We start from the raw sequence: 20,769 nt of genomic DNA on the forward strand, positions 1-20,769 counted from the left end.
TACCCGATTTATGTCTGTTTTGTATCGGCAGCTTCTTTTAAGGCCATGATTTTTTCTGTCAGCTGGGATTCTTTAACCTTTAAGTCCGTGTTGATGCTTTTAAAGTCACTGTTATTTAATCGAGTGTACTGCACCCATGTTCCTCAGCAAATGAGTGTAGTGGGGACTATGTCCAGTTTATTTTCAGGTGGCTTTGCTCCTTTTCAACAGAATAAAGTAACAGTGAACACGCCGGTACTTTAGGCAAATCTCTCCACTCTTATCGTTTGACCGTTAGAGTCGGCGCTGAAGAAAGTTTCCTGCCCACTAATACACGCGTTATGGGTACCTACTGGGAGGTTGTCCTTTTCTAGAGTTATTCCGGTTCCTTCTTTCTTGCCTCCTAATTGGACTCTTTTGGTCTGGACACCAAACACAGGATTTTCAAAGTCAACTGTTTTTTCTTGATTTGCAACAGCCCACATCAGTTCTTAATGGAGCTTGTGCTTTTCACTCTTTAGTACATTTTTTAGCGTACCGTTGTAAGTGGCGCAACAACGCAAATCTTTTGATTCTGCCACAGCAGTAGCACAATCGTCCGAAGTGTCCTTGCTTTTAGAGTCAATTGATCCCGGTGGATTAAATAGCTCCTTTGTAAACACAAAAGTGGTTCAGTAGGCTTTACAGGTTTGGTGACACTTCGGAGCGGGCTATAGTGGGCCCACCTTCATCCGACGAAGGGCATGTTAAACTTTGTCCCAATGCTGTATCATTTTCCTTTCCTCCTATATTCAGCACTTTTTCTTGAATCGCTTTGTTTTTTAATTCACTCCAAGCTGAATGACTGGCTGATTTGGGTTTTGGAACAGTAATAGTCAAAAGATTTAACTTTGTTAGCCTTAGATATACGGTCTCTCTGCTGAGAGTGGCTATCTGCCTTTAGCTGGCATACACTCCGGCTCGAGGTTACGTATGACGCACCCGCGCCCCCCTCTTTCCAAACGATCAGATTTCAACCTCGCCAAGCGGTCATGCAAGCCCAAAACGTAGAAAGACTCAATTGTTGGTGAAAACTTTCTCTGGGAAATTATGGAGTCTTCAAAATACCCGGCTGTTTTTGTTTTGACAGCCCATTGCAACTAGGCTTCAGCCGTATCCGCCTGAAATTTACATGAATTATCGATAAAAATACAATTAATGTAAAATATTGCAAAAAGATTGAGATGCTTGATTGCGTACCTTGATGGACTTAGGTCTGCTGGACAAAGCTATGAGGGGATACTGATTGTTAAACTGTAATATAAAATACGAGTTGCTCCCTGCACTCCTGCTTCACGACACTCTGATACACTCCAGACCACTCGATTCATACACTCCTCTGCGAGTAGATACACTTTGCAGTGAGATTTGTGTCGGATTTAGTTGTATCTATCTTTAATGGAGTTGATGAAGCCGTGCTCGCTGTCTATGTGTTCATCGGAGTTTGATGCTGTTGTTTCACTAGGATCGTTACCTGGCTGTAATATTGGGATGGGTGGTTGTGATGAACTTTATAGAGGACCTTTCATGTTCCTGATTTCTGTATAACTTTTTATAAAATACTAACATGAATGTTAAATTGCATGGCTGATCTTTGAATTGGTTACGTGTACGTTCAAAATAGGTATCCTGGGGACTATACCACTATACAGCACAGATAGCTAACGGCAAGGTTCTTACCGCCTCGATGCTGGGCAGGAGAAAGGGCTAGCAACCTAAACCCATCGGGGGTGTAAAACTTATTGACTTGAGAGCGTATCCAACGTAGCAGTTGCGGAATCCTAGGTTACGAACAGAAATGCTGAAGATATGCACTTGCTAGAAGGAGGAGGGACACAGACTCCTTCGGGGATCCGTCTCCTAGTATTTTGAGATCAGTGCTTGGCCATACCGAGTTTGTAGGAGAAGCAAATATGAGTACTGGATAACTTACTTGAGGTATATGTTAGTATAAGCTGCCAAGAGCTGTTAATTGTTAGTAAATGAATCTTTTGTCAATTTTTATTCCTTGACTTTATTGTTATGTAATACTAACCACCAGTCTGTAGGATTGAATAACCAGGAGTCTTAACATTAGTCGATTGTTTGTGGTACAGCTTGATTTGAAATATTCAAAAATGTATATGTTTGGCATTCTTGATACTTTGTATAATGTATATCATTTAAAGTCATTATCTATTATATGGATGCGTCATGAAAAGTCACATATGACAAACAAATCATTTTCCACGTCAAAACATAACTTTGATACTTTCTGTTATACTGGATGGGACAGATTTAGTTTGGACAGCATTTTTGTTTAGGCGCGTTACAAACATACATGCAATTTCAAAGAAATATATGCCGCAGCTGAAACGTCAACGTTAGGTCTTTGTGCAAGGATATAACATTCAAACAGGCGAACCACGCGAAGCACAAAATTTGATTAGATGTTGTTATAATTTACGTTGTTTCTATTTTAAACTATTCAAATAAAGTTTATTATTTCCTAAAAATACGCACATTCCACAGTCGATGGCGACCGATCGAAACAATTTCTTCTTGTTGACAGAGGCAGGAACATGGCGCTTTACTGTCGAATTGAACGCAGCTCTTCTTCACAGCGGTTACGTGTATGATGCATATTTCGTGAATCCCATCGGACAACTGAAATATTGGAAATATACTTTGGTTATTATCTCAGGGGTATAGTTCAATTTTCGGATTTCAATGGATAACTATCGGTTTTTAACATTATGGTTCTAAAGCCTTGAAGCTTATCGATACGATGTCAGGTCATGAGAACTTGGTGGGAACGAACAACATCAGGTTCCGCGCGCATTTCAATTCCACACATTTTCTTGGTTTTAAAACCTGATTAAATTTGATATCTTTTAAAACAGGCATGACCCAGTAAAGGATATTAATGATCACGTAACCTTACGAAAGAAACAAAAACTCTAAACCCTTCACAATTTCTTTACTACCTTACAATATAGACACATACACAGAACTTTATCGCCAGAATGAATTTTCACCTCATCATTTTCAACAGAGAGACAGCCCAGTTTGAAGAGTCCACTTCCAGCCATGCCCACACTGCAGATAGCATCCTGACACGGTCCGGAAAGTGTTGGTATGCAAGTGATGATATCAGAAGAGATGCAACACCTTCCCTCCAACATTCCATCGTCTATCGTGTGAACTACGTCCAGTTCGTACTTACTGTACAAGTTTATGTGCATTACTTGATAAACATAATAAAATGTTAAATTCGTACTTACTGATTATACTTGGGGTGAAAAGTACATAACTATTTTAAAAAGTCTAATGCATGGTGTTAAATATGATCACATTATCCCAGCTGTTTTGAGTACTTTACACTGAAAAAAAAACCAATTATGCTTTAAAAATGTTGGATTGTTAACTGAAAAGTTGTTCCACTTACACAGGACACGTGACCGCTCTTCCCCGCATGATGTACGGACAGTCTTCCGTCGGTATCAGGAACTTCTTATACGCAGCCGACTCTGACAGATTATAAAATAAACGCACTGTTCAACTGTTCAATGAACTGTTCATGTTAGGGTTGATTCGGCGAGAGGGAGTTAAAACAGGTTCCCCAAACAATGCACACCTGTTTTTAAATTATCTACATTCAGGCATGAAGTACATCTCAACATAGACATACTCCAATCATTATCTATACTTCCAAGGCATGTAAGAAACATCTTTCTAAAGTTCAAAAATAAGGCATCATTATTTTAAAACATTGTAACATTTATATTACGGATAATACAGATAAAAGTTAACAAAAAACCCACCGTCATGTTCAACATGACCACCATTATCATCAGATACTCCTAGCTCCGGTGAGGCACTGAGTGGTGTGGAGATCTTTCCAGTGACAACCGAGTATTTATCCATTGTTTTACAGCACTCTACTCTGCAAGTGATGTAAGGAGTTCAAGAAGGGTATATATTTTAGAACTCATAGCAAGTTGGCGAATGAGACTGCTCGTTATTGAACAGTGCTCCAATAATCTGTGAACTTAATTGTACTTTATAAAATACTTTCATAAAATAATCAAAATATTTGCTTTATCAATTTCAAACAATATAATATGGCCATAGTGGGTGTTGGAGTATGAACTAACTTGAAAGGACAGGGGAGTCTATCACAGTTCACATCCTTCCTAACACTACTGATAACTTCCCCCGGCTTACAGTACGCACTACGGGTCGTACATTCTCCAATTCTACAATCCAGATCACAGCATGACAATAGGTTTATCTTATCTGGGTGTAGTTATTGTTATCTTATAACTGTAACATGTTTGGGGTTTATTCACCCGAAGTTCTGACAACAAGACGGGTGTTTTACATGTGACAGTAATAGTCGTATTGTTTTAGTCGCTGCTGCAAGCAATCAATCTTGTTTCTCGCGTTTCAAACTGTATTTAGAAATCAGTGGATAATAATGATCAGTACATTATTTCAATAATATGAATTAGCCTACTATTATAGTAAGAGTCATTCCAGTACCTGTTACAGTTGATTTGCCGATAGCGTTTATTATAGTTCCCGGGGGGCAGCTAAATGTCCTCCTACTGTCCATTTCAACAATGTTACACCTGACATCATACTAATAGTATAACTTATCACAAAAATGTATCCACTGTGATACTATTTTACGCAGCAATAACTCAACAGTGCTTCACCAAATAAAAATCCACAAGGCACTAGCACATCAAAAACTCCATCAAAGTGATCAAACCAAGAAGAGAAAAATAACCCCTCACCTGCTAGTTTCACAGTTAGAACTGCAGCACTCACCTGCTAGTTTCACAGTTAGCACTGCAACACTCACCTGCTAGTTTCACAGTTAGAACTGCAACACTCACCTGCTAGTTTCACAGTTAGAACTGCAACACTCACCTGCTAGTTTCACAGTTAGAACTGCAACACTCACCTGCTAGTTTCACAGTTAGAACTGCAACACTCACCTGCTAGTTTCACAGTTAGAACTGCAACACCCACCTGCTAGTTTCACAGTTAGAACTGCAACACTCACCTGCTAGTTTCACAGTTAGCACTGCAACACTCACCTGCTAGTTTCACAGTTAGAACTACAACACTCACCTGCTAGTTTCACAGTTAGAACTGCAACACTCACCTGCTAGTTTCACAGTTAGCACTGCAACACTCACCTGCTAGTTTCACAGTTAGCACTGCAACACTCAATGTTACTGAAGCCCGCCTTTCTCATAACGGAGTTCTTCCTCTCACAGCCCGCATAGTTAGCATTCTCCGACTTCTCCGAGAAGTGGCTCAAATGACAATCAGCAGGGTCTGGGGTCGGTGCTTCACGTCTCCTCCGGAGGTGGTATGTCGGGTCTATGGTAGGAGGAGAGGGCATGCTGTATAGGTCACGTAATGAGGCTGTGGATCGTTTTGTTCTGCGTGTTGGTATTTTCCTTCTTTCCTGGAATTCTGTAGGAAATATTGTTTATAAAAGTTCTGATATAAAAGTGTTTTAAACGTCATGCAATTGATAAAATATCATAGTAATAGTAGGCCGTTAAGTTTGAACCATGAATACTGAATTATGATTAAATTCATGCGTCTAAATAATACTGACGCTTGACGATGTTAGCAAATGAAACGATGTATATCGCTACCGAGATATTATCTAAACTAACAAATGATCACACAAACCGTGGTCAGAGAGCATCTCAAGAACAGCACAGCACCTCATGACGAGCTCTCCACCGTTCATGGTGATATCTTGCACAATCTCACCATCAACACACTCACGCACTCTCTCCACACATTTACCGTACCTACAGTTCGTCAGGCAACACTCCAGATACGTTACTTCCTCTGAAAATACATATTTTAGGTAAAATGTAAAATGTCGTATTTTAGGCGAAATAGAGTTGAGGTTAATATGATTTTGAACGTTCTGATAACTTAACTGTGGTTTGTAAGTTGGTGAAATATTGTAAAGACTGCTTAATTCATGTATAACTGCAAGTTCAAATTAGATTAACCCGCTCCCAAGACTCCAGAGGCAACATTTCAATAAAAACAAGGCAGTTTCAAACAATTCACTAGTATATAATGCCCATTTGGTCCAAAACATATCTGTTGGACTAATCCTAACTCACCTGAATTGACACCAAGTCCATTTACAACAGATCCCCAAGGACATGTCAAAGTGTCCCCGTCATACTGGTCAACAACAGTGCAATCCACGGTCTCGACATCACCCTCACAGCAATTCACCTTCTCTTTTACACTCTTTAACAAATGGTCCGCCCTGATTGAACGATTTTGAAAATTATTGTTGTTAAATTATGGAGGAGTATGATTCATGGGCCGCCAGAAATTTATTATCTGTGGTCACGTACACGCAATTTTATGTCACAACTGCATTGCAGGCAAGGAAACTTTATCTAGATTTACATTCCCATGATCGCCCTAGCAAAATGCTAACTCGTAAGTAGTGTATTTTACTAAACCATTTAAAGTATACATTTTACATTGCCGCTGGTAAAATATTTTTTCCGATATTATAAGTTTACAATTAGAATATTTAGTTATGGTAACATAAAACTTACCCGAAGCATCGACCAAACCTAGCCTGAATATCGTCTCTCCACTCAAGATGATTAAAGGTGCAAATGGGACCAGTTTCTATGGGAGTTCCACTCGTAGGATTCTCTTCATAGTTACAGCAGCTGAAATAAAGAAAATTAAGGCTAAAAATAGGGCGGAAGTTGAATAAGATAATATTCTGGAAACAACTCAGGATAGGGAATGGAATTAAATCTTAGCTGGGAGAATTGGGTCTACTCAGGTAAAAATTTGGACAGAAACATACCGATATGAACTATGATCACCAAGATTTAGACGAGCCAAAAATCAAGAGATTCTTCCCGAAATATCTCAGCCTACTCAGCAGCTGATTTTGGTGTTTGGTAACGTGCTTAGACCAATCACGCACTGCCTAGATGTTCATGTGACAAAATTGGCAGTCAGAATCGCTGACGTTACAGTTACCCAGGTTTAGATCAGGGGTAGTAATCCAGTGCGGGTATTTACTTTGGGGTGACGAATTTAAATGAGGTGTGTTCACTCAGTTCACAACGACCACTAGTACTTATTTTCCTTTCAATAAATTTGTAAACTGCTAAATTCGCCTGATGATAGTGATAACGATTTGGCCTGCAATTTCTGTTTGCTGGGTAACTGCTACTGTAATAATTCCTCCATTTAAACGATCGTAAGCAATACCTAATACCATTTGACACTTCATAAATTATTCTACGTTCATAATCGTGTAAATGTCAAAAATTTTATATGAACGATTTTCAAAATTTCTTGTTTGTCTGACTGTCTTTGCTTTAGTGTTTTTAGTTTTTATGGATTTTTTAGTTTTCATGGAGACGCGTGTTTTGTTGTTGTTGCTATACATACATTATTGATTTTGGAATTGATGATGAAATTTATGCATTAACTTATTATACATTTTGAATTAGCTTAATTTTAAAGATCACGACTCAAGAAATCAGGTGGAACGGAAATGCGCGTTAAACTTATGATCGTACAACTGTTCTTTCTAGTTCGGGGAGTCTCCAGTCAAGGTATGATTTTGTAAATTGAGTGAATATATTTTACTTTACTGTTTCCAAGACAGCGACTAAAGCGTGCACAAATTTAAAGTGACAAAAAAAGTGTTCATCGTATCTTACTACATCTTACTATATTTTAGTATTATATAAAGCGAGACGATATACATATGTATGTATAGATACACCTGGGTAAAACACAACCGTGACATTGCTACACATGGGAATAAATGACCAGCAACACCGCATATGCACTGGAAAGTTTAATTCTGTTGTTCGAAAAGTTTGTGGTAAAAGAAAAGTCTGCTACGTGTCTGTGTTGTCCCAGTTATGTTCACCCATTGGATTATTTGTCAGTTCACTAATTTTATATCTGTATATTTTGTTATTTATTATTGTTATTTCGTTGGATCTATCAACACGTGTGGACAGTGGATTAAAGAATATTAGTCATATTGGTAGACCTGGTAATCTTCCCAGCCTTTATAGTAGTATTAACCTGTATTTCCTAATAATTATGACAGCATTTATTCTGAGATATTTTGATAAAGGATATTATTATTTAAAGTGTCGTAAATCATCTGCTCTGAGAAGATCATTCCAATTCTTTCTGAGATGGATTGGTGTTCTTACTGCTCTGGTTATCTACACTTTCTCCCTGAACCTAATATTGCTTATTATATGTAACACGTCACTTTTAAATCCAGGACCTGGGAAAAAGCCTATATCTGTTTTTTATAACAATGTACAAGGTCTAATTAACACTCGTGACCTTGCGTCAGTTAACCCACCACTTAACATGACGAAAGTACATGAACTACATGGTTTTTTGTATACAAACAAACCTGATATTGTTATTTTAAATGAGACTTGGCTGAAAAAGTCAATATTGGATAGTGAGATTTTACCTTCTGGTTATAAAATCTTTAGGCTGGACAGGTCCCTCAAAACTCATCCATGGGATCCTGAACGACCTAAGAGGTTTAGAAAAAACGGGGGTGGAGTCTTAATAGCTCATAGATTTGATCTAGATGTTACTAGTACTAGGATAGCTGTAGTGAAAGCTCAAGCTGAGTTATTGTCTGTTGTCTTGAAGCTTCCAACTGGTAGAAAGTTGTGTATCTCGACTTTTTATAGAGTGGGGACTCTAAGCGACGACAATTACGTGGAATTTTCTAATTATTTTAGAACTCTTGCCTTAAAAAAGAAGATTGACAAGCATGTTTTAATAGGAGATATGAATTTGAACTGTGTTTCTTGGCCTGCTGGTGAGACATCCTGTGAACTGCAAAATGGCTTCCTGGATTTCCTTACTGGTGACCTAGGACACACTCAACTAATTAATGAACCTACACATAAAGCAGGGAATGTGCTTGATTTACTGTTCACAAATGTCCCTAATATTATTACCAATTTAAAAATACTGGATCATAATGAGGCGTGCTTATCTGACCACTTTGGTATCAACCTTGGGATAAACTTCAATGTCAGCCGCAGAAAGTCTCCTAAACGCAAAGTATATAACTATACCAAAGCCAATCGGGACGGCTTGAACTTTGCTCTGAGGCGGGTCAATTGGGATAATGTGGCTGGGTCTCATGATCCACACATTTCCTGGCCTCTTTTCAAAGATGTTCTGATTAAACTCTGCAATGAATATATCCCAAAGAAAAATGTTAAGTGTGAGTTTCAGCCGCCTTGGTATGACTCTGATTGTGATAGGGTTCTGAGAGATAAAGAGAAATGGAGAGAAAAGGCTAATGAATCTGGCAATGAGTCTGATCTTGAAAAGTTCCGTCAGTACCGCAAAGATTTTAAACGCATAATGAACGAAAAGATGAGACTCAGTGTCGAAGATGATTCTGATTCTGCCCTTATTTCCAAAAAGTTTTGGACACACGTGAAATCAAAGTCTAAGTCGACTAGGATACCTGAAACGGTCCGATACGGTGATCGTTTTAGGAACACACCAGTTGAACAGGCTAGCTTATTCAATGAATACTTCTATCAACAATTCTCCTCAAGTAGCTCATATGACATTGACATCGACATGAGCTCCAGTAACAATTTTATGGATTTGAGATTTCACGTGTTGGATGTTTTGTTAATTTTGAAAGGGGTTAAACCGGGTAAAGCCGCAGGTCCAGATGGTATCCATGGCACTGTGTTAAAAAATTGTGCGAGCACTCTTGCAAAGCCTCTAACCATTATTTTCAACAGCTCTTTTGTGACTGGATGTGTGCCGGAGGAATGGAAGCTTGCTTCTGTTGTTCCGGTACACAAGAAGGGTGAAAAAGGATCTGTTGAAAATTACAGACCCATCTCACTGACATGCTTAGTTATGAAAGTTTTTGAACGTTGTATTTCGAAAGAGTTGCTCGCAGCTTGTGAAGGGTTAATCGACTGTAGACAACACGGTTTTGTGAATGGGAAGTCTTGCACTACCCAGATGGTCCCATTCACAGACAACCTTGCACTGGCCCTGAACAATAAGTCAAGATCCGACATTGTTTATTTTGATTTTGCTAAGGCATTTGACAGTGTATCACATGACTTAATCCTTCGCAAGCTAAAAAATTTATATGGTATTGATGGTCTGATGCTTAGATTTTTAAAGTCGTATTTACAAGACAGACGACAGCAGGTTGTTGTAGGCGGAGCTGTCTCAAGCATGCTTCCCGTGCAATCAGGAGTGCCCCAGGGATCTATTCTGGGACCACTTCTGTTTGTTCTATTCATCAACGACATGTTCTCGTGTGTCTCGGAGGATACAAATGTAGCATTGTATGCAGATGACACCAAAATTTGGAGGGTCATCGAATGCTTTGAAGACCACTATATTCTCCAAGGAGATATAGACAGGTTGTTTGCCTGGTCAATCGATAACAAAATGACTTTTCACCCTTCTAAGTGTAAGGTGTTATCTGTAACTCTGCAAAGAAATGTATTAGACAATCTTCCTTTTAATATTTATTGGTATAATCTTAATGAAGTCATAATTGATTATGTGGCATCCCATACAGATCTTGGTGTAATAATGAACAACAGGTTTCTGTGGGGTGCACATTGTGATCAATTGATATCTAAAGCAAGCTCGAAGCTTGGGCTCTTAAAGAGAACCTGTCATTTTACCATGGATAAACGCCAAAAGAGGGCTTTCTACCTTACCATTGTAAGATCAATCTTTGAACATTGCTCAGTTATATGGTGTCCTCAGCGATCGACACACATGTCGAAGTTTGAGGCAATCCAGAAAAGAGCGATCAAATGGATCAATGGACAACAGTTTGATCATTATAGTGATATTGTATTCTATGAGAAGCAGAAGGAGCTTAAAATTCTACCCATTAGATCTAAGTTCATCCATAATTCAATTACGCTCTTCTATAAAATAGTAAATGATTTGGTAAGTATATCTCTACCTGAATATATTACTGTTGTTGAAGCTGAAACAATGAGGTACACAAGGAGCACGGCATCAGTCATTGAAGGACTTGACACCAGCACATATACCTGCTCTATTGTACCAAACTGCGATAGTTTCAGAAACAGCTTCTTTTATAGAACAATGCTTCTGTGGAATGCACTGCCAGCCTATGTTAGACAGACTGAGAAAATTTCTATTTTCAAAACAAAGCTAACTGAATTTCTCTGGTCTTCTGACGTATGCTGGCCTGATTAGACAGCCCATCATGGAATATTATTATATATATATTTTACTTTATGAATGTCATACTCTCTATAATTTGCCCCTCGCACCTGCAGTAGAACGCGCCGTTTTTACTCTTATGAAACAACCCGAAACAATGGCGCGTCACGCAGTACGTGAGTGGCTAGATTATAGATTGTTCTATTATAATATTATTTAATTATGTTATTTTGTTGTTATGTCGTGTAAGTTTGTGGAGTAGTAGCAAGAAGGTATCGTATACATTTAAATTTGTTCTCTTGATTATTTATTAATGATTTTATGTAGGGTCGGCACCAATGTAATTATGGTCTTGCCACCGTGTTTTGGTTCAGCCGAAATAAATTTTACCTTGATGTTTTTACATATTGTTTCTCACTCCAGCTGAGTCTGGTAGTGTTGAGTATCATGAATATTTTTCTAGCTCTCTTTTTCCATGTTTTTGCTTCACAGGAGATATTGTGGTCTTTTTATTGAATATAACTGTAATACATTGATGTAAAGTTTATTTGAATTTTGAAATAAAAAAAAAAAATAGGTATATATATAAAGTTTATGAATATCCGTACCATTTTACTGACACCAAGGCATCAACTTTAAGACGACGCTCCGCAAAAACCGTAAAAGATGTAAAACTGAAACTTTTTTGACTGGGTCAAATGCCTTAAGGGCCTTCAAATCAGCATGAAAAAAATGAAAAATTGGCCAAGGAATAAGAATTTTTGACGCGAATTAAATAGGTAATAATTATTTTAAACTGTTGAGTCTTGACACCACTTTAAGGTTAGACGGGTTCCTGTTAGTATATAGACACGTTCATTAAAGTAAGAGGATATTGTTAAACATTTTTAAATAGCGTTTTCGACGAGAGTGGCTTAATTTTAGCATTTATTTTCAGAAGTTCTGAACATTAGCCACGTGACCCATACTTCCATATACATTGCTCAGAAAGAAAATCTATCATTGTTAGGCACTATAATGGTTAAAATGTCACATTTTCGTGACTTTTTTAGCTGCCCGATTAGTATATTATATAGCATTACTTAGTCTAAAATATATACATATAATTATCAATCTAACAATTATGATACAACATTGGTTAAAGGGCACGGATCGAGTGGTTAAGTCAGTAAGTCAAGTTTTCTACCGATCATAGCCCTAAAATATGTTGTTTTGAACAGTTAGCTAATACATGCACTTGGTTATTGGGAAATGAGGTAAATTCTGTCACATTATACATATTATACAATTTGAAATTTTCGGTGAATTGCCGAAACCAAATTTATATCTGATTTTGTAATGCTTTTCGACACGAAGGCCAAGAGAAACACACAACGCGAACGTAAGGCTTGAAATCTTAAAAGTTAAAACTTGACATGGTAAAACGTGCAATAGACAATATGATTTGAGGGTTCCAAACCTGTTATGCCGGAAGGGGGCTTGGTTAGGAAAGTTGATGAAAATTTGTGGGTTAATTTTGATGTATATATTTTGAAATGTAATAATTTATCTATAATTTAAAACAAAAATCGAACTGTTCGACCTATTTGTTAGATTTTAAGGGCCATTCAAAATTTGGACACGTGTCTTAAAACACCCTGTACATCATTAGAGCCTGTCAAAACATTTAACTTCAAAATAAGCACTCTATCAAGTAAAATTCATAAATAATCATCATATCTGATTTTGGTTTGAAAGGCGGGAAAACTCTATATAAATATTTAAAGGACGAAACAGTTCGTTCAAGTTAAGGGCAGTTAATGCGAACATTGTCACAAATATGATGCCTACCTGCCTGCCTAGGTCGATCCAGATGAAATCTGGAACGAGTTTCGTGTCAACGCTTCTCTCCATTTATCCCTATCACACATGAGTAAACGCAGCTGGTCAGGTTCCATTCCAGTGTCTTCAAGTAGGACGTCCGGGAAGGTCTTATGTGGTCGTCCTCGATAACGCTGGCCATAGGATGGTTGCCAGAAAAGGAGTTGTTGAGCAGGTTGGTCCTGTAGACGGTAGACATGTCCTGCAAAACGAAGTCTTCGTGTCTTTATAGTATCTGTCACCGATGGAATCTTTCCGTAAAGAACGGAGTTAGGTGTATGTGATTTCCATGAGATACCAAAGACCCTTCGTAGCATTCTAGTATAAACACCGTCTAGTGCTCTGATATCAGCCTTTTTAAGAGTCCAGGTTTCTGCACCATACAGCAGAACAGGTTCTACTGCAGTTCGAAAAATCTTAGTCTTGATCTTCCTGGACATATTAGATTTCCAAAAAGCATCTAGACTCTGTAAAGCTTTCCATGCGAGGCCTTTCCTGACATTGATGTCTCTGCTTGTTGAGGCTATAAAGGATCCAAGGTACTTAAAGTCATGAACTTCTTCTAAAGGGTTGCCGTTAATAAAGACTCTATCGTCTGAGTTGACAGGTCGCGGGATGTTATAGGACATGTATTTGGTCTTTCCGATGTTAATAAGGAGACCATAACGGGCTGCTATGTCAGAAATGCTTTGGCAAAGGCGGCCATTTTCGCTGAAGCTGTCAGTAATTGTTGCTAGGTCATCGGCGAAGTCCAAATCAGCAATGTAGTTACTTCCAACTTTAAACCCATCACGTGGCCCTATTGCTAGTCTTAGTATGAAATCCAGGACGATGATAAAAATGAGAGGTGCAAGAACATCGCCCTGGAGAATTCCGAGGTTGGTAAGGAATTCTAAGGTTATACCTTCAGGGGTCATGATTTTAGCCTTGGTGTTGATGTAGAGTGACATAATGGCTTTTATGATTTTTTTAGGAAAGCCGTAGGAAGCCAGGATGTCGGGAAGATGCGATCTGAAGATGCAGTCAAAGGCCTTTGAGAAGTCAATAAAGGAGATGACACAAGGAAGCTGGAAGTTCACAACCTCTTCGATGATACGTCTAAGAGCCAGAATCTGTTCACGAGTCCCTCTTCCAGGCCGGAAACCATTCTGGTTGTATCGGAGGCGAGGTTCTATGTGGCTCCTGATTCGGTTTAGAAGCAGCCTGTTGTAGATTTTCGTGGCAACAGGGAGGATGGAGATGCCTCTGCTATTTTCAGGACAGAACTTTTTAGCTCCTTTGGGTATAGGAAGAATGGCAGTGACAAGGAGCTCTTCCGGGGCTTTACCAGTAGCTAGCATGTTGTTGAACAGAGATAGTAAAGTAGTGTCCAAGTCAACACACTTGTACAGCAGAGAAGGAATTCCGTCATGACCGTACGTGTCCTTTGTCTGCTTGAGAGCTGTAGATAGTTCATCTGCTGAGAACGGTGACGTTTCAATTGGGAGTTCTGGCTTTTGGACTTCAAAGCTACCCATTCTGATGTTGTCAGCAGGATTGTAAAGCAGTTTGCTGTAGTGGTCAGTCCACGCCTTTGCTCGATCTGCCTTGTTTCTATATCCAGGTAATGGAGACATAGATTTAGGCTTACGATTGGTAAGGTCATTTATAAGCTTCCACGCAATACCAGAGCTGTTTGATTTCGTCTGCCATGCTGCATACCCTGGGTGGTTTGCGGGTTGCGGAATAAACAGCTGATCTACTTGATCAATTGTCTTATTAACAAACGCTTCTTGTATGCTGGTTTCGACCTTCCTGACTTCAAGGGTGGCATCACGGAGGGCTTTAGTAGCAGCTCGTGTCTTTCTTTTGTGACTATCTTTCAACGCAGCATCTCGTGCCTTGACAGCAGCTCGGTACTCAGGATTAGATGAAATCTGAGCAGTTAGACTAGTCTTCTTCCTTTTGGGAAGTACTTTCTCTGCTGTGTCATTAATAGCACTTATCATGTTGGTGTATGCATGCTGGTTGTGTTGGACGAGGTCATCAGTCTCGTTCTCTTCATCCATTAAGGCAGTGAACCTGTTCTGGAGCTGGAGTTGGAAGGCTGTTGAAGTTGCAGTGTTACTTTTTAACTCCTCCCAGTCATACTTGATTACCTTAGGTCGGACGATGTTGGTCCTTATTGACAGCTTGATAGTCGCTGTGACAATCCGATGGTCAGATTGAACCGATGGATTAATGTATGACTCACAGTTTTTAAGTGAATTCTGCCATTTTGAGCGAATGAGGATGTGGTCATTCTGATGCAGTTGACCATTTGGTGCTGTCCAAGTCACCTTTTTAGAATGCTTTTTGTTAAACTTTAGCGCACCAATGGTGAAAGCGTTTTCTTGGGCAAAATCAAGAAGATGCTGTCCGTTTCGGTTTGTACATTCATAAAATGCGTTGGTGTTGCAGGTGTCTTTTCCAAGGTGAGCATTCAGGTCGCCAGCTATAGCTACTACGTCATGAGGTGGAAAAGATCGGACACAAGAAGTTAACTCTGTATAGAACTGTTCAACTTCAAGGTCTGTAGATACATTAGTAGGTGAATGACAAGTAACTAAGTGTGTGCAAACTTCACCGGTAAAAGAAACAGACATTATCCTGTCTGAGAAGACGTTATGGTCGATGTAGCATTGTTGGGCCCAAGGGGAAAGGAGGAAGCCAAGTCCGAGGAGCGTTCTACTTTTAGGGGGAGGAGATGCTAGGAGGAACTTGTAGCCATCACGCATTATATAAGGAGTCTTCTTAATACGATGCTCTTGAAGTGCAATCACAGGTATGTCAAAGGCTTTGGCTTTGCACACAAGTTCCCATTGCTTCCATTCTTCAGTGAGAGATCTTACATTGTAAGTAGAAAGGTAAAAGGATTCTGAGATTTTTTTGTTAATTTTTGGTTTTTTGATGGTCCTTCTTTTAACCCAGATACCATCAGCTGCTTCTCTCCCCGAAGGGTTTAAAGGTGCAGCGTCATCATGAGCTGGACTATCAGAAGGAGAGGTAGGGGCTGGAACCCTAGTGCTGTAGTTGTTTAGTTCGTTGTAATGTTGATAAACGGGTGCGTGGCAAAAAACTTTGCGAGTACCAGAGTAAAGCTAGGGGTTGGTAGCCCACTAGCAACAAGTCCAAGATCTCAGGCAACCAAAAAATGACTGATAAGAGAACTGAGGGTCTGCAGCCACACACAGACAGTGAGGGAGAGTAAAATAGGGGGGTTTTGTGCCTCAGTACACAGAACCTAAAGTCATCAAGCTGTGAGGAGGTTCTTACAGCAGAAGTAGGCTAGAAACTGTGACATCAACATGTTTCTAGTTAAAAGGGAGAGTGTTCTGAATAACTCTGATGGCCAGACTGCCATCTTGATGTCCGCTGGAAGTAGTGCGCTTGTCGCATCTGCCACTCAGCATACCTGCAGCAGGCAGGATCCTCTGAAGCTCTTGCTACACGGCGTTAACTGTATCCGTGCATTACCATTCCCGGGTGTCAGTAGCGCGAGTCTACTGCTCGGACCCACTCCAGAGTGAGGAATAAAAATACAAATATGATACGAAATCGTTAATATGTTTAATTTTGAAACAATAATAACCATTCCTCGATTAGACTACAATATTCTTCCAGAAATGATTGGTAGGCTATTATTCAGCTAATCGGAACTCAAGTTTAACAATGTTGAGGTTAATTTTGCTTTCTTACCAAAATGTGACAAAATTCACTTTTCCTGCCCCAACACTCAACAGTAACAAGAATTTCGCCGCGGTTAAATCACGCACGATCAATTTTCCCTACCATGTACCATTAATTCTTTTGAGTGAAAAGTGTGACTGGAAAAAAAGTGCACCATATTTACATACTATGTTTTTTATAAATAAGTGGGATTCGTGCATGGTAAAAATTGACGATTTATTTGACCAATGCAGCGCCGCGCATCAACAATAAATGAATCCAGAAAATTGCGGAAAATAACTTTGCGAAGGAGGAATTTCACTGCAATTAATTAACACATGGCTAGCGTTGCGCGCAGCATAACAGACGCTTCCTATACACTTAATTATAGGGGAGTGGTCTATATTGCGAAGGAGCAGACTTTTGTCGTCATCGCAGGTCCATCGGGCCACCTCATATATCCAAACCCGATTACTTATTCCCTACGATCTTTTTGCCTTCGGCAAGAGTAGGGAAAAAAATTCAATGTAATAAAAATTGGCATGGGTTTCTATATTTCCTGTATAAATCAATTGAAACTATAATAAGGACAGTTTGATGTGAAAGAAAATGTATTTAACTGTTACAATAACTTGTGTGACGAAATTTACATTTCTTGCACCTATTTTGAAGAAGATCATACCTCTGTAGAATATAATGTTACTTTATCATAATACCTATGTCAATAAACTAGTTATTTTGCCAACAAGGAGCAAATAGAGTTATAATTTGTTTTGTGACGAATTAGACATATTTTTACCATGTTGAGATGTTATAATTGTGCCAATGTTGACAAATTACTGCCACATAATAATTTATGTGACCGGTGCAACTGCATGGTTGCAATAGTGTTGATTGATGCATAGTACGTAATATATTAAGACACAATGAAAATTGAAACTATCGGACCACGATGCATGGCCATGGGGACTTGCCACCCCATAGTATCACTATAGCAACATTAAAATATATCGACTCTGTTACATCGTTTCCTGTTAATATAAAACTCCGTTAGAAACTGAACTGGGATCTGGCAATATGGTGTGTCAAAATTTAACCATTATTTATTTTTTTTTAAACCAAAGACTTTAAAATTAAAACTTGCATATCATGATTTATTAAAAACATGGTGAAAAATAATTTGATTTGATACGACAGACTGACAGATGATCACAAGAACTGTTTTAACAGCTACTTGTGTTGGTGATTAACGATTAGTATAGTGGGCAGGGCAGCGTCGACAGTATAGTGATCTGTATAGTGCTCTGTTTGAACCATAGTTAAAATAAATAAAAGTAAATGAGCCCATGTCTTATCAGCACCTGCTAGTGCTATCATGACAGTGAAATGTGAATGGGCGGGCAGTGAAAAAATGTGGCATATGGTTGATAGTGACTAGTGTGCTAATCGTCTAATTTTACTTATTCCTCAGGTAATTCTCGGTAGTTGATTAGTTGTGTGCCTGATCTCGTTTATTTACGTAGCCCGGGTAATTATGTAACAGAAAAAGTGGCCATTCTTCATTGTTTCCTGAGCTTTGCAGTTCTATTACACGCTTTGTTGATTTATTATAAATGCTTATTGAGAAAATACTAGATGGACAAGTTATGCGACTAATTTTGAGCTCGGTAATAGCTAATATAATAGGACCTTTATAGAAAACACTAGCGCGTAGATCCGGATGAGAGTACGTTGTTAGCCAGTTGATATTGTCGTCATAAGACGTGCCATACTTTGATATATTGGAAGGGAATAAGTCTTTTATGAACGACGGCAAAAGGCCAGGCATGGGCATGTAAGTTATCTTGTGAATCAGAGTCAGAGCATTTTTTTATGATGACCCCGTGTACGGGGGGCCGGGGGGTGTCCCGGTGTCTAGCCTAAAATTTTTGTGAAACTTAATTCTGACCAACAAACTAGGACCCGTGACTAAAATTTTGAGGGGGTTCCGGACCCCAACTGCCCACCACGATCGGTGCCCGTGGTGCAGCCGCGCCCATATTTGGGCCCAATTAGGATTTATATTAGGATCAAATCACCTTCAAAAGTTCAAATGCCCAAATCCCAGATTATGGAGAGTGGTCAGACTGTTCAGCTTTTTGTGGAGAAGGTTCTCAAACAAGAACAAGGACTTGTACTAACCCTGGTCCAGCTACTTATGGTGGTGCAGATTGTGTTGGGGAAGTGTCTGAAAGTCGACCTTGCATAAAAGATAACCGGAAGTGTCCAGGTTGAAATATCCTTTCCTTTTAAGATTTGCTAATATTATTCATCCCCACTCTCCCGAGGAAAACTTATGATTATCTCGATTAAATTTCTCAAAACAGCGTAAATTATTTATCAAATGTTTAGAGTTGGCTATTTTTAACGAATTCAAATCCCAGATTTTAGTCTGGTGGACTCTAATGGTGATACTGTTGGCGCTGGAATTCTTGGGTTACTAATCAGCGATGGAGGAACAGTTTGTGACGATTATTTCACTGATTACTCAGCTGATGCTATTTGTCGTGAAATGGGATACAATGGTCAAATGAGTTGGACATCCGGTAGTAAGTGGGACATCCAGTCAAATTATTATATTACCCTGGACGACGTTTCATGCAGCAGCGGTGAATGGAGTTCGTGTACATTTAGATTATCGGGAAATTGTGGTCACAGTGAAGATGTGTTTTTACAGTGTTACAGTGTAGACTACAGTATAGTGAGCGAACTAAGAAAATCAGGAGAAAATTGTACAGTAACAACAGCAAATGGGTTTCTTAAAAATGTGTGTTTCAATGAAACGAAGAAACGACACTTTTTCAAGTGTGCCCACTCTGATGTGTACTTTGAATATGTGTTTGACAGGGTAACTTCAGTGTGTAGGAACGATCCCCACGTGTATCAGGCATGTGGATTTTACACAAAAATAACAAACACGGATGTGCTGTGTGGAGGTTTGTTTTGCAATCACAAACATATCAAATGTGATCAAAACTGTAGTGTAGATAATGATTGTTCAGTATCACAGAGTAGTGACGGCTCAACAGCAGAGGTATGCAATGATAAATGTGACACTCGATATTGTATAGATGAAAGTAATTGTAACGGGTATACATACGGAGTTAACTGCATAGGTAATTGGGGGAGGAAGGTGTATGTTCCTGTAAGGTATATATGTGACGAATACAGGTCCTGTGATAAAGGAGAAGATGAACAGGACTGTAAAGTAACTGAAACTACCCCACACACGTGTACACAATACAAAAGTAAAGTGGTTTATAACAAAACCAGAACAGTACCTATATTTAATTATACTAGGTGCTCAGTATTCGATATTAAGAGGGGGACATATCCATACTGTCAGAACTATTTAGATCAGACTAACTGTCCTGATATAGAGCGAGTAGCAGGGACAAAAGGATTTCGCGGCATGTACGAAACCGCGAAATTTCCCATTCTCCGCGACAAATTTTATGTATAGTTTAATATACCGCGAAATGTATTTCGCGGTATCGCGATTTTTGGCCAAAATCGCCGCGAAATCCTTTTGTCCCTGGCGAGTAGGGGGGTATTGTGATATTGATGGGTATAACTCGAGTGTTTCTAAGTACATGTTGTGTTATGCTTATGATGAAAGGGCTAGTTTACCAGTAAAGTTATGTGACGATGACATTCAAAACAGTTGTATATCACCGTCTACTTCAACTGATTGCAGACTACACAAACACAGAATGTGTGACGGAGTGTGGGATTGTACTGATGGAAGTGACGAATATCATGACACATGCGAATACATGACGAATACATTTCCATGTGTCCGTAAGTTTAGCTTTAAAATAAGTATGAAGTTCGGAATACCAGTTTCTTGGATAATGGACGATGTGGTGGATTGTATGGACGGGTTAGATGAACAGCCTGAGG

General features: G+C 39.1%; 2 protein-coding genes across 2 annotated transcripts in view; both read right to left on the reverse strand.

Annotated features, from left to right (window-relative positions):
- LOC134821057 (uncharacterized) overlaps positions 1-20,769 on the reverse strand; it is a 143,923-nt gene that overhangs the window by 53,728 nt on the left and 69,426 nt on the right. The window lies entirely within an intron of this gene.
- Positions 1,398-8,586, reverse strand: LOC134820988 (uncharacterized). Its single transcript, XM_063831654.1, has 11 exons — positions 8,540-8,586; positions 6,621-6,740; positions 6,168-6,319; positions 5,716-5,880; positions 5,208-5,490; positions 4,543-4,631; positions 4,155-4,296; positions 3,822-3,943; positions 3,446-3,527; positions 3,036-3,222; positions 1,398-1,496 (listed from the first exon to the last, which is right to left on the reverse strand). The coding sequence occupies exons 1-11, from the start codon at positions 8,584-8,586 to the stop codon at positions 1,398-1,400; spliced, it is 1,488 nt and encodes a 495-aa protein (XP_063687724.1).

The sequence above is a fragment of the Bolinopsis microptera genome, chromosome 9, assembly GCF_026151205.1.
Source record: "Bolinopsis microptera isolate Bmic1 chromosome 9, MBARI_Bmic_1.0, whole genome shotgun sequence".
Taxonomy (NCBI): domain Eukaryota; kingdom Metazoa; phylum Ctenophora; class Tentaculata; order Lobata; family Bolinopsidae; genus Bolinopsis; species Bolinopsis microptera.

Bases quoted from the DNA above. Each gene is read 5' to 3' on its own strand.
- LOC134820988 (XM_063831654.1), bottom strand. From the start codon at position 8,586: ATGAGTTTTGAGGGACCTGTCCAGCCTAAAGATTTTATAACCAGAAG. The intron at 5,491-5,715 runs GTTTGTGTGATC...TATTTCCTACAG, and splicing joins TGAGATGCTCTCTGACCACG to AATTCCAGGAAAGAAGGAAA. The intron at 3,528-3,821 runs GTGGGTTTTTTG...ATAATCTGTCAG, and splicing joins TGGTCATGTTGAACATGACG to AGTCGGCTGCGTATAAGAAG.